General features: G+C 48.2%; 1 protein-coding gene across 8 annotated transcripts in view; it reads left to right on the top strand.

Moving 5' to 3' along the window:
* Positions 1-13,731, top strand: part of ARHGAP22 (Rho GTPase activating protein 22) — a 179,315-nt gene that overhangs the window by 92,109 nt on the left and 73,475 nt on the right. Inside the window, exons 5-6 of one of the 8 annotated variants that reach the window (XR_004324047.1) lie at positions 445-559; positions 1,003-2,924. The exons of 4 other annotated variants lie outside the window; for them this stretch is intronic. Coding sequence is in view for 3 of the 4 variants with exons in the window: in XM_032491666.1 (XP_032347557.1) it covers positions 2,969-3,051 (83 nt within the window). In the remaining variant the exon portion in view is untranslated. Of the gene's footprint in view, positions 1-444; positions 2,925-2,968; positions 3,073-3,237; positions 4,810-13,731 lie in introns of those variants that run through there. 3 more of the 8 variants (XM_032491666.1, XM_032491668.1, XM_032491669.1) reach the window with 3 other exon arrangements.

The raw sequence follows: 13,731 nt of genomic DNA, 5'->3' as shown, positions 1-13,731 counted from the left end.
AGGTGGCAGAAGCCAGCTCTGGCAAAGGAGGAAATGGCCAGAGGCTATGGGGCCACACCGAATCAACCCACAGGAACCTGGAAGGGGCAGACGGCAGGGCTGCTCAGGGCTCCCAGAGCCAGGAACAGAGAGGGGTGGGTGTTCTGCGGGGAAGGCTGAATCCCATCCCACAGGCTCAGCATCGATCGCTCAGGGTCTGAGGGCCCAGTGGCTGTGTTTAGGCCATGTGCCCTCCCCTGATGACACTGGGGTGGTGAGGAAAGGCCTGTCTACTCCAGCATCTGGACAGACCCACCCACCAAGGCTTCACCCAGTAGGAGCAGGGACCCCCAGGAAACCAGGTGCTTTCAGGGAAGGGAAGGGAGGTGCACTGCAGCTGACAGCCCGTGGCTCTGTTTCTTTAGGGGCCAAGTGTCATATTGCTGACCTCGGCCCTTTCTGCAGAGCCACCCCTGGGTCCCAGAGCCGGATGCCTTTCCTAGGCGGCATTTACTTCTGGAGTGCGAGGAGCAGAGTGTCCAGGGCTGAGGATAACCCGAGTGAGACACGAACGGCCACCGTGAGTCTCAGAGCGGGAGAGCGCTATCTCTAGAGCAGGAGGAGGACATGGCTGCTCTGGCATCGGGGCCCTGTTCCCATTGCAGAGCACCTGTCTGCTTTGGGCCCTGTGGACCGTGTTTCTCAACGTAAAGTGCTGGAGACCCTGGGGGAAGCTGCCCAGTTCAGAGGTCTGGCTGGCACCCTGTGCTCCCAGAGTGCTGGCTGCCTCCCCCGACCACGCCACTTGGGGTGTGCCCCCCTGCCCCCACCAGACTCCCCAGACTCCTAGTGGGCATCCTGCAGGCAGTAGTAGGCCTGGGCTGGCATGGCTTTGAGTCCTTGGGTTTTCCACCCAGGCACTGGAGGCTGGGGTACCAGCCAGGCGAGCAGTGGCACCCCGTGGGAGTGGGGGAGACACGGTGGGTTGTCTGTGGGCAATTGCTGATGTTCCCTGGGGGGCAGGCTGGCTTCTGCAGCAGAAAGGAAGGTTCCAGAGAAGAGAATCGGGAGGCCGAACCCACGTGCTGTCTCCCCATCTGCAGCTGTCTTCTGTGCCCTCCCAGCAGAGCACGCACATCCCCACAGCATCTGGCTCTGTTCAGTGTCCCTGACTGTCCTTCTCTCCCAAAGTCAGGGAGAACTGGACAGGAGCCCAACCCTGTCCCCCGGGCCTGCGTGGTTTGGGACAAGTCACTCGATGTCCCTGTGCCTCTGTCTCATCACTTACATTGTGATAACAAACCCAAGTGTCTTGGGTTTGGTGAGGATGCAGTGAGGGCCCAGTGCCTGGCTCAGCGTACATACTGATATTTTTCTGTTCTTTCCTCCTCCCTGCAATCTGTCTCTTTATCATTATTATTCATAATAACAACACAGTTACCGTTTACCTGTCACCTGTAAGTCAGCAATCCCAATACTGTGTGAGAAGTGCTCCCATAGATGAGTCCCTGGGGCTGACAGCCCAGAGCAGAGGGTGGGGGCGGCTCACCTGGATGGTTCGGGAAGATTTCACTCAAGCTAAGCCTTGACAGGGAAATAGAAATGTCCTGGACCAGCAAACAAGAGAAGGTCATCCCCAGAGTGGTCCAGGAGTGAACACAGAGACCCGGAGAAGCACGGTGTGTGGGAGACTCGGGGAGGAGAGGACCACAGTGGAAAGGTGGGCAGGGGCCAGGTCACAGGAGGGCTTGGATGCTGGACAAAAAGGCTTGGACTTTAACCATTACACATCTTCAGCTGGCCAGAGGGATGGTTAAAACCAAAACCGTGTGTTAGAAAAAACACCAGGTGTAGTGAAGTGGGGATTGCAAGGACTGGGCAGGAGATGGGGAGGTGATCTGCCACCCCTCGTTACCACCATCCACCTCTGCCCCCACCCTCTCTGGGGCCAGTGTCCACAGAGGAGACCACTCTGCCCCAAAGCAGCAGGACAACAGTCCCTGCCAAAGCGCTTACCCGTTGTGGAGGCAACTCAGAAGCTGGGCCACTTAAAGCTGAGCTTTTTTCTGTGCAGCTTCAAGCTCAGGTGCCAAGTTCTTAGCAAGGGACCCTGATTATGAATGTTACTTTGGGGTCTGTTTAAGTGGGTCCCAGACCCAGCTCAGCCTCTAACTCACTGGGGGAACCAGATCAGATTTCCTTAATTTCCCCAAGTGTAAGATGAGAAGGCCTCCGAGGTGTCCACCTGCCCTAGTAGGATGGCACCAGGAGACTGGCCTTCCATAACCAAGCGTCCCCGCAAGGATGGGTTCCAGCACTTTCTGACGGCTGCACTGCGTCTTTGAAGCCTCTCTCGCACACTGAGTTTACAGCTGCCAGTCCTTATCCGCCTGCAGCTTGGAGAAGATAGGAGGGCTGCAGCCTGCTATCTCTGCGGCCTGACCTTGAAATGAAGCCAGCACACACAGATTACTTTGTAGAAGCAGACTGATTCGTGCTCCCGACAGCCACAGAGCATCGCTCATCTCATTAGCTGCCTCCTGAGCGGGATGCCTATCTCAGCCTATCTCGGCACCTGGTACCAGCCAGCCCACATATCAGCCTGACCCCGGGTGGCCCCGCTGAGTTTGCCTTCAGGGCGCCAGACGATGGGTAATGACTAGAAATGAAATTAGATGAGTAGTTCACAAGTGTTCGCCACCCCTGAGGGTGGGAGAATCAGCAAACGCGAGACTGGTTTCTTGTATGTCCCCACTTTGCCGTCTGGCCCTCCTGTCTTAATCTCCCTTTTCTCAACTAAACACAGAACCAGGTGTGGGAAACTCCCACTGGTATCCCTGGAAGTAGATGCTCTTGAAGAGGCGCGTGCAGTTCATTCCTTTGCCAAAACCGTGTTCCAGAGCAGCCCTGTTCAGTAGTAATGTAAAGCAAGCCACGTTTGTAATGAAGTTGACAATCCTGTTGCTCAGTTACACCTGCTGCATGTCAGGTTCTCAGCAGCCGTGTGTGTCTGGTGGAGCCGTAGTGCACAGCGCATGCCCGGATGAGGAGGCGACGGTGTGCAATGCCTGACATAGGAGAGGTGCTCAACAGGTACCCCTAATATGAAGGGGAGGGCGGGAGGGAGGGAGGAGGAGCAACCAGGGGAAAAAGCCTAGGCTTTGGAGTCAGCGAGATTCACATTTTAGCTCCGCCACTCACTAATGGCAGGAACTTGGACCAATACCTTACATTCTCTGTGTCTTACTTCACCATCAGGTAACAGAAATAAAACTACCTACTTGGCAAGATGGCTGTGAACATCAAGTGAACTAAGAAATGTGGATACACAGAGGACAGTCCCCGTCCCTCCACCAGCCCCTTCTCTCTCCCCTTGCCCGCCTCCCTCCTTCCCTCCCTCCTCTATCCTTCCTAACTTTCTCTCTCCTCTCCCTCTCCCCACCCTTCTCTCAACGTCTCTTTTATCTGCCATGTAAAAGCAAACTTCAAATAAGATTTCCAATTTCTTTAGTTTGTGGCTTTAAAAACAAACAAATCACAGCTCTACAGCACTTGTTCTCAAATTTTCCTGCGTATCAGAATCCCCCGGAGCACTTGTCGAAACCTCGAGTGCTGGGCTCATCCCCAAAGTTGCTGATTCCAGGAGCTGGGGCGGGGCCTGAGAGTCTGCGGATGCTGCTGGTCCCGGAACCACAGCATCAGCATGGTTGAAAGAGACAGGCTGAAAGGGAACTCGTGGGAGGAAGGGAAAAACTTTGTACTTCATACCTTTAATGGTGCCTTTTTCCTGGTTTTTGAGGACGGAGCCCTACATTTTTATTCTGCACTGGGCCCCACAAATGACGTGCTTGGTCCTAAGCATAGTGGAGGGGCAACTACAGGAGCGAGGAGCCCAGAGGATGTATTCATGGAGACATGAGCCTGGAATAAAGGAGGTGATGCTCCTGGCACTGTGCTAGGAGGACCCTGTGCAAAGGAGGCTGTCTCCAACGCAGGGAGGAGGCTGGAGGCCACCACACTCCCCTGCAGCTCTGAGCTGCTCCGCTGTGCAGGCAAAAGGGCACTAAGAGGGCTTGGTGGCCACACGAATGGATGTGAGATGCTGTGATGCAGGAGCAGGTGTTGCTGTTCTTTGTGAGGGAGGGGCAGCGGATGGCTGAGCATCCTGGAGGCAGGAGGCTGCAGAGGGCAGGACCACGGGACAGCTGAGATTCCAAGTCCTCACACACGCTCCACTGGCCCAGCAGACTTCACTTACGAAACACGCATTTTTTAAATTGAATTATAGTTGATTTACAATGTTGTGTTAGTTTCAGGTGTACAGCAAAGTGATTCAGACATACACTCTTTTTCAAATACTTTTCCATTAGAGGTTATTACAAGATATTGAATATGGTTCCCTGTGCTATTCAGTAGGTCCCTGTTGTTTATCTATTTTATACACACTAGTGAAAACACAAATTTAAAGACAAGATTATTGACAACTTCAAGACAGCCGCCAAAGAGCATTAAATTTCTAGCGCAGGGTCCTTCTGAGTGGGGGCCCTGTGCACCTGCCCTGGTCGCGGGCCCGTGGGGCCGGCCCTGACTGTGGGCTTCTGGACGTAAACACAGGACCTGACTTTCTGTTCTTTTGTGTTTAGGCTCCATCCTGTGAATGCAGCCTAACGCCCTTGTGATCTATTCCTGCAGATTCACTCGCCCTCAGAGGCCCCAGTCAGAAGTGAATTCATTGCAGATACAAACTACTATATATAAAACAAAGAACAAGGTCCTATGATATGGCACAGGGAACTATAATCAATACTTTATAATAACCTATAATGAAAAAGAATATGTATATATACATATATGACTGAATCACTATGCTGTACACTGGAAACTAACACAACATTGTAAATCAACTGTACTTTGGTAAAAAAAAATAAATTTAAAAAAAATGAATTCAGTCTGCACCTTATCAGTATGCTTATCCCGTTCATAAACTTGGCACTGGAAAGGGAATGTGGCTTCTCCAAGTGCTGAGCATGCTCCCCACATCCCACCCCAGCCCCGTGTTCTCCCCTGTCCAGCCCTGACCCTGGGCCCTGGGCCACTCCGCCCTCTGTCCTCTCCCCTGGGTCCCCATTTGCTGCAGAGACTGCACACACATCCTGATCTGCTGAGGCAGAGGGGCTTTTAAATGGAACTCCTGGCGCCCAGAGGGCAACAGGGCATGTTGCCCTGGGAGGCGGGGCCTGTGTCAGCATCCTTGCAGATCAAGGCTCTGGTCTGGTCCGTTAGGTGATTAAACGGAAACCATCCCTCTTAAATGAGGCCAGTTAGAGGGAGCCTTTAGCGCACCACCCAGGGGCTCCACACCTTCAGGGCAGCCTGGCTTTCTGAGTGCCTAACATGGTCCTTACCCCAGGGTGCTGGCTCAGTCTCATCTCGGCAGGTGTGACTCCCTGACTCCTTGACTCACATCCTTCTGACCTGCACAGGGAGGGCTCCCTGCGTGGCCTGTGAGGACTCCAGGGAGGGTCCCGCCTTGGCTGAGGGAGAGAAGCATGGACCCAGATAGACTCCAGGCTTGTTGCCGTCATCCTCATCCCAGCCAGGTGACCTGCCTTCTCCCACCCACCTCGGGGCTTCTCATTCAAACCTGTGCTCACTTCTGTGGTTGCACCTTTCACGCATGAATGGAAGTACCTCTTGGTTTCTGACCTTTTCGTTTGGGGGCACTTAAATTCCTCTCAACAGACTTAGATCTCCTCAGGGGCAGGTCCATGTCTGAGTCAAACCTGTAACTTCAGCCCAGTGCTCAGTGTCTGGCCCAGATGAGGGGCACGGGAGGAGAACCCACAGTTGTGCCCATATCCTGGGGCATGAGACAGCTTAGCTAACTCTGAGCCATTTGCTGTGGGTCAGATCCCAAAGAGCCTTGTGCTTGGGCATTTGGACTGTCTTATCAGCAATAAGGAGCTACTGTTCCCCCTTTCCTAAACCGGAAAGTTATGATCGTATTTCACAACAACGAGCAGACTGGATTGAGTGTTGGGTAACAAGGGGGACCCAGAACCAGTTAAGGCTGCTTTATTAGAGCAGCCAGCATTGTGTGCTGACAGGCTGAAAGCAAGCAGGGGCCAGGAGGATGAGGGCATGGCTGGGAGGCAGAATGGCCAGACCTGGTGAGGGACGGGATGCTGGAGGTGGAGTCCAGGATCACTGCCAGGTTGCTGGGCAACTAAGAGAGGACAGACAGGGGGAAGCAGTTTGGGAATAAAGATGACTGAGTCACTGTGAGGTCTCAGAAGCTCAGGCTAGCAGCCATGACAACATGGATTCAGTTTTCGGGGAGCAGGGTTTATCAAGCCCTCAGTTCCACTCCCTCGGGGTCTGATGTTCCAGCGGTCCCCAACTGTAAGTGATGCTTTTTATTTAAGATCCAAATCAGTGATCTAGGAAGCCCTTCTGGACTCCATCCCCACGTGCTCCCTGCAAACCCCTCCCTACAATGTCACTTTAATGACAGAATTCAAAAGCCAGCACCAGAACTTACTAGCTATATGACCTTGGTCAAGTTGCCAATTTCCTTGTGCCTCAGTTTCCTCATATATAAAATGAGGATAATTAAGGTACCTGTACCTTGGGTTAGGGATGAGGATGAAGGAATTGTATGTGATTGTAAAGGGGGACAGAGGAGCCTTATTCTGATGATACCATTAAGTATCTCGATGGTGGTGATAGTTTATATAGCTGCAATGTGATAAAACTATATAGACCGCCCCCCCCTCAGTACACACACACACACACACACACACACACACACACACCAGTCCATGTATAACTGGGGAAATCTGAATCAGCTCTGTGGATTGCACCAAGGTCAGTTTCCTGATTTTGATATTGTCCTGTAGTTAGATGTTACTATTGGGGAAGACTGAGTGAGGGGAACCTGGGAACTCACTGTACGGTTTTTTTGCAACTTCCTGTGAATCTAGAATTATTTCCAAAGAAAAAGGTTTTTTTTTAAGTACATACCTCTCTGTACACCAAGAAACTGACACAACATTGTGAACTGACTATACTTCAATAAAAATATATTAATTAATTTAAAAAAATTTTAAAAATGAATTGACCATTAAAAGAAGTCCATATCTCATAATGTTTTTGTGTTATGTTATGATGCACCTGTATGTTAAGATAATACCTGGCCTGTGTTAAGTACTCAATAAAATTTGACAAGTGTTACTCGAGGTGTCTGCAAAATTGAGAAGCAAATGACAAACTTATTTTTAAAGAATGATCAGTAACCTTTCAAATACTATGTTCAATATGTTTTTCTACAACCTCCAGACACCTTTTCAGATAAAATGCCCGTAAATCTAAATCAACGGGCCCAGTTGTTTATAATTAAAAAGTGTAACAAATCCAGCACTTTCTCTGCATTTTATGACTTTCTGGCCTTTCTGTGGTTTATTTGTTGATTGACAGTTGGGCCCCTTGTTTCTTAGAGGTGTTGCACCTGGAAAACATTGAGAGTATTATTTGAAATTCGGCAAATGCACCATTTAACAGCTTACTTGATATTTCCTGAGTTTGCGGACACCTGTGTGTGGCGGTCCCCCGCCCCTGGTGACTGCCACACACCTGCCCCTCTCCGGTATGTCTGCCCCTTGTACGTCCTGACCCAGACCAGGTACGGGTACACATTTGCCGGCTGACAGACTGAAAGGGCCACTCACCAGCAAAACCTGCTCATTCCTCCAAGAGCAACTGGTCATGTTCCTGGGACAGCAATAGAAATGAGGTCCCTATCTTAACATTCTCCACAGGACACGAACAGCAGGAGATTCTTAAAGTCATTTGTTGAGTTTCTATTTAGAGAGAGAAGTGGGAAGGGCACCTTACAGTGTATTGGCTCAAACTTCCTGACACCTGGGCAAGTGGACCTCGCAGTGCTGTTGTACAGGTGTGGAAACTGAAGCCCAGAGGGGTAGCTTGTCCCAAGTCACATAACTAGTACAAGGTGGAGTCTGGGGTCCCATCCAGGTGAGTCCCCTTCTGGGGTCCCATCTTTGGCTGCCGACAGGAGCCCAGGTGGGTGCTGGGCACTGCGGCTCTGGGACACGGAGAGGTGCAGACAGAAATCCCTCAGCTAGAGATAGGCACACCGGATAGGAAAGGGTGATGTGCAGGAGGAGGTATCTTCTGAGTGCCAGCCCAGGACAAAGATGGAGATAACATTCTTCATGAGTGATCTCAGCTAGACTAAATCTCTAGATAAATTAGGATGTGGGGAGGAATGTGGCAGGGGATTAGTGGGTGGGGTGTTGGACGACCCAGGTCACCTCTGGGAAGCCACACACAGGTACACAGTCTCCTCCTACGGGGTGCCTTCAGCTTAGGAACTTTCATAGACACGAGGCCATTCTTTTAGTCTAGGTCTTTCCTACACAAGAAGTGGTCCGTGGACCACATCACGCATTGGCATCACGTGGGAGCTACTGAAAGGGAATCTGGGTTATAGCAATACGTCCTGAGGGGTTTGTGTGCATATTAAAACGCAAAGCAATGCTCTCAAGTGGAACAGCATTAGTGCTACCCAACCCCGGACCCTGCGCTCCTGAGGGAGAATGCAGAGCCAGGTGCCTGGCTCTTTAAGATGCTTAATAAATTAAACCAATGAAGGAGCAGCATCTCAAAAGCAAGAAGGGAGCTAAAGTGATGGTTAGAGAGAGGCAAATGGTGACAAGAATTGAGTCTAGTTCTCAGGCTGCAAACTGAGCTGCAAACTGAGCTGCAAACCAGGGCTTGATTTACCCATGGGCTGATTCTGGCCCACAAGACATATTTCATTTGGCTCATGAATTTTTTTTTTTTTAATGGAAGTAATGGGGATTGAACCCAGGACGTTGCACGTGCTAAGCACACACTCTACCACTGAGCCACATACCCCCTGCTAAGTATTTTAAAAGCGAAAGGTTTTACCCATAGATAATATAGATTTCTAGAGGGTAAATTTGGGCCTGCCTTCTCCACAGAAGCACTTAGCAGGAGCTGAGTAATAGCTGCCCCTTTCTGACAGAGCCAGAGTGTTCTCCAGTTAGCCAGAATCCCCACCACTCCCTATTGCCCCCCCACCTCTGCCTCCTGCTTTCTCAGTTCAACTTAACCTGCCTGATATCTCTATAAGGGTCTCAGTCTGTGAGCCCTAGTATAGATAATTAAAAAACTCAAAATCACACACTGACACCCCCAGTTATTTGTCTTGTGCGGTTGTAGTTAAGGGCGAGGTGGTCCATCACACTGTCTGAGATTCAATTCTGGCTCAGCCTCTGCCCAAGTCTTGGATCTGAGTGAGTCATATAACCCTTTGAACTTTGGGCTCTTCACCTGTAAAATGGACTCAGTTAAAGCAGCTCTATGTAGAGCAATATGCACGTGCCTGGAATATGGTTACCAGTAGCTAATTGGTAAGACGTTAGCAACTGCAGTTGCCAGAGTGAAATAACACACAGGTATGTGGCTGTTTATTCCCTGCACTTCTAAAACATCAGCATTCATTATTAATATTTTCCACAAAAAGGTGTACAGAATACATAAAATTTGTGAATTCAGTGAAGCTAAATATTTTATATATTTCAAATAAAAATTATGGATGTATGAAAAGCACCAAGGGAAAAGATAAACCCATGAAATATAAACATTAAAAATATTACCCTTCTAATAAAAATTATTAGTGGATGAAATTAATAAAATATTCTTCAAAAATAACAAACCAGGCTTTATAAAATAAAGAAAATTTTAATGATAATGAACACTTGAAATGAAATCATACTGTTTGATGTTCTTTTTGAATCATGAACATATTTTGGTGTCCATTTTTTGTAGGTGCTATAATATTTTTGAGAAATTGTTCCAAGCTAAATTTCAAACTTATCCTTTGGGTTCTTTATCTTCAGATAACCTTATTTCTTATTCAATTCTCTAGGTTTCTTTTTTTTTTAACCTCCTTTTTTGTGGTTGGCAGGGGCTACTTTTTTTTTAATGGCGGTACTGAGGATTGAACCCAGGACCTCGTGCATGCTAAGCATGCGCTCTACCACTAAGCTATACCCTCCCCTCAGGGGGCTATATCTTTTAATTGATCATGAGCTCTAGGTTTTTTTGTTTGTTTGTTTTAAGCATTTCTAGTTTGTCTTCCTCTTCTGCAGTGTTCTTCTGGGTAGGTGATACTTTGGGTCCGGTGGCTGGGCCACAGGGAGCAGTTAGTTGTATCTGAAGGGCACTGGTTTGGAATGTCTTTGAACCAGAGTACGGATTTAATGTTTCAATAGAGGCACCTTGGTTCCATTCCCTGCTGTGGATTATGGAAGAATATAAACCACTCTTTTTTTTCCTTTAAGCACTTTACATGTAGTAACTCATTTTATTTTATTTTATTTTTCATTAATTTCTTTATTGAGTTATAGTCAGTTTCTGGTGTACACCACAATTTTTCAGTCATACATGAATATACATATATTCATTTTCATATTCTTTTTCACCATGAGCTACTACAAGATTATTTGATTTTAATTGAAGTATAGTCAGTTTACAATGTGTCAATTCCTGGTGTACAGCATAATATTACAGTCATATTCATGCATATATTCATTTCATATTCTATTTCATTAGAGGTTACTACAAGATATTGAACATAGTTCCCTGTGCAATACAGTAGAAACTTGTTTATTTTATATATATATTAGTTAGTATCTGCAAATCTCAAACTCCCAATTTATCCCTTCCACCCCTTCCCCCAGTAACCATAAGTTTGTTTTCTATGGCTGTGAGTCTGTTTCTGTTTTGTAAATAAGTTCGTTTGTGTCTTTTTTTTTTTTTTTAGATTCCATATATAAGTGATAGCATATGGTATTTTTCTTTCTCTTTCTGGCTTACTTCACTGAGAATGATGATCTCCAGGTCCATCCATGTTGCAGCAAATGGCATTATTTTATTCTTTTTTATGGCTGAGTAGTGTTCCACTGTAGCTATATACCATATTTTCTTTATCCAGTCATCTGTCAGTGGACATTTAGGTTGATTCCATATCTTGGCTATTGTAAATAGTGCTGCTATGAACATTGGGGTCCATGTATCTTTTTGAATTACAGCTCCCTCCAGATATATGCCCAGGAATGGGATTGATGGATCATATGGTAAGTCTATTTTCAGTTTTTTAAGGAATCTTCATACTGTTTTCCATAATGGCTGCACCAAACTACATTGTCACCAACAGTGTACGAGGGTTCCCTTTTCTCTACACCCTCTCCAGCATTTATCGTTTGTGGACTTTGGAATCACGGCCATTCTAATTGGTGTGAGGTGCTACCTCATTGTAGTTTTGATTTGTATTTCTCTGATAATTAGCAACATTGAGCATTTTTTCATATGCCTATTGGCCATTTGTATGTCTTCACTGAAGAATTGTTTGTTTAGGTCTTCTGCCCATTTGGGGGTTGGGTTTTTTGATTTTTTGTTATTAAGTTGCCTATGAGCTGTTTGTATGTTTTAGAAATTAAGCCCTTGTCAGTTGCATCATTTGCAAATATTTCCTCCCATTCCATCAGTTGTCATTTTGTTTTGCTTATGGTTTCCTTTGCTGTGCAAAAGCTTACAAGTTTAATTAGGTCCTATTTGCTTATTTTTGCTTTTATTTCTATTGCCTGGGTAGACTGCCCCAGGAGAACATTGCTAAGATTTATGCCAGAGAACGTTTTGCTTGTTTTCTTCTAGGAGGTTTATCGTGTCTTGTCTTATGTCTTTAAGTCATTTTGAGTTTAGTTTTGTGTATGGTGTGAGGGAGTGTTCTAACTTCACTGATTTACCTGTGGCTATCCAACTTTCCCAACACCACTTGCTGAAGATAGAAACCACTTTCTAAACAAGCTTTTCTTACTACATCCAAACTTCTATTGAAGCATATCCCAGGTGTAAATGATTCCAATTTTTAAAATATATATCACAAAAATACCTGAATTTTAGCAGTTTTTAAAAGCACATTATTCTAGAATACCAGAATGTTAAAAACTGGTGTTATAATCACTAAAACAAAACAAAACAAAACAAAACAAAAAACAGCAAAAAAACCCACCAGATTTGTCAGTTTTTCTCAAGGTCAGTGACACCTTCCTGGGTTCACAGGGCACAACTTTCCCTAAAGCTGTTGTCCCCCCAAAATTCACATCCAGTGGAAACCTTGGACTGTAACCTCATTTGGAAATAGGCTCTTTACCGATGCAGTTAGTTCCGATGAGGTCTGGAATAGAGTGGGCCCTCAATTCAATGACTGGTGTCCTTATCAGAAGAAATTTGGACACCCAGGCAGGCAAGGGAGAGGTCATGTGAGGATGGAGACAGAGATTGGAGTGATGGAGCTACCAGACAAGGAATGCCAATGATTCCCACAACCCCAGAACCAGTGGAGAGGCTGGAACAGAGGCTGCCCTAGGGCCTTCTGAGGGAGCCCGGCCCTGCCAGCACCTCCATGTTCGACTATGACCTCCAGAGCCCTGCGAGAACCAGCTTCTGTTGTTGTAAGCCGCCCAGTTTATGGTCCTTGGTTACAGCAGCCTAGCAAATTGGTACAGCCATGCAATTATGGGTGAAATGTCCAGAGCCACAGGCTCTTCACAGCAGGACCGACTTTCATTGGCCTGGAGAATCCAGCCCACACTCTTAAGGCCCCAAACCCAGAAGTCCTGGCTTCCCTTCCTCCCTGCCTCCCCCTTGAGGGCCCCTCATCTTCCTGCACAGCCCCTCCATCTGTGAGGCTTGTTACCCAAGCTATGGCCCCAACATCTGCTCCGCCTGTGGCACCACCTGGTCACTTCCAAGTGCTGCCTGTGGTTGAGTGGGAAGAACAGAGCCGCAGGAGTCCCACATCTCAGGAAAGCACTGGCTGCATCCTGGCCATGCGCACGCCTTGCCAAGTCACCTCTCTCCTGAGCCTTATTGAATGGGGATCGTAATGATCTTCATGGGCCTTGGCAAGGTTGCGGAATACAGCAGCACCTGGAACCTAATAGATGCTCATAGGCGTGAGGGGCCCCTCCCACCCCAGGGCAAGCATGATGAGAATCTGGGCATCCTGGAGAGCTGGGGCTGAGCTGGGGCAGGTGGGGCCAGAACGTACCAGCAGTGGGCGGTGCCTCCCTCTGGGAGGACGGGCTTGGAGAGGGAGGGGGAGCGGCCGTCTTCAACACACACACACACACACACACACACACACACACACGCACGCGCGCGCGCGCGCGCGCAGAGAAGGGGCGTCAGGCAGGGGGCTCTGGTCTGCGGTTTCCCGTGTCTGGCACAGAGAGGCGCTCCAGAAATAACTGTCTCAGGAATGATGCTGGAGAGGGAACGAACAACCCACCGGATGAGTCAGACCAAAGTGCTGCCGGTCCAGCCCACCGTGCGGGAGCCTCCACTGAAAGAATGTGCGGCTGCGAGGAGGGTTTTCTTTTCTTTTAAATTGAGAGAGGCTGATCTTCTTTGTTCTGTGAAGGGTCACTTAAGTGGCCCTCTTAGATACGCAAATGCCAGGCCAGTAAGCAGCCAGCGTCCTGGGATCAGTGCTTAACGGGACCTCTTGTGGCGGGGGTGGGGGGGGGGGATGGAGTGGGGGGGGTGTTTTGTATTTTTGAGTGGTTTGGCAGAGATTTTGTGCCCTTTCTTTGGCCTGCAGCAGACGGGGACTCTGTCGGGAGAGTTGGAGAGGAAGAG

The sequence above is a fragment of the Camelus ferus genome, chromosome 11 (genome assembly GCF_009834535.1).
Source record: "Camelus ferus isolate YT-003-E chromosome 11, BCGSAC_Cfer_1.0, whole genome shotgun sequence".
Taxonomy (NCBI): domain Eukaryota; kingdom Metazoa; phylum Chordata; class Mammalia; order Artiodactyla; family Camelidae; genus Camelus; species Camelus ferus.
The sequence above is the reverse complement of the archived record's forward strand: the minus strand, read 5'-3'. Positions and strand labels throughout refer to the sequence as shown.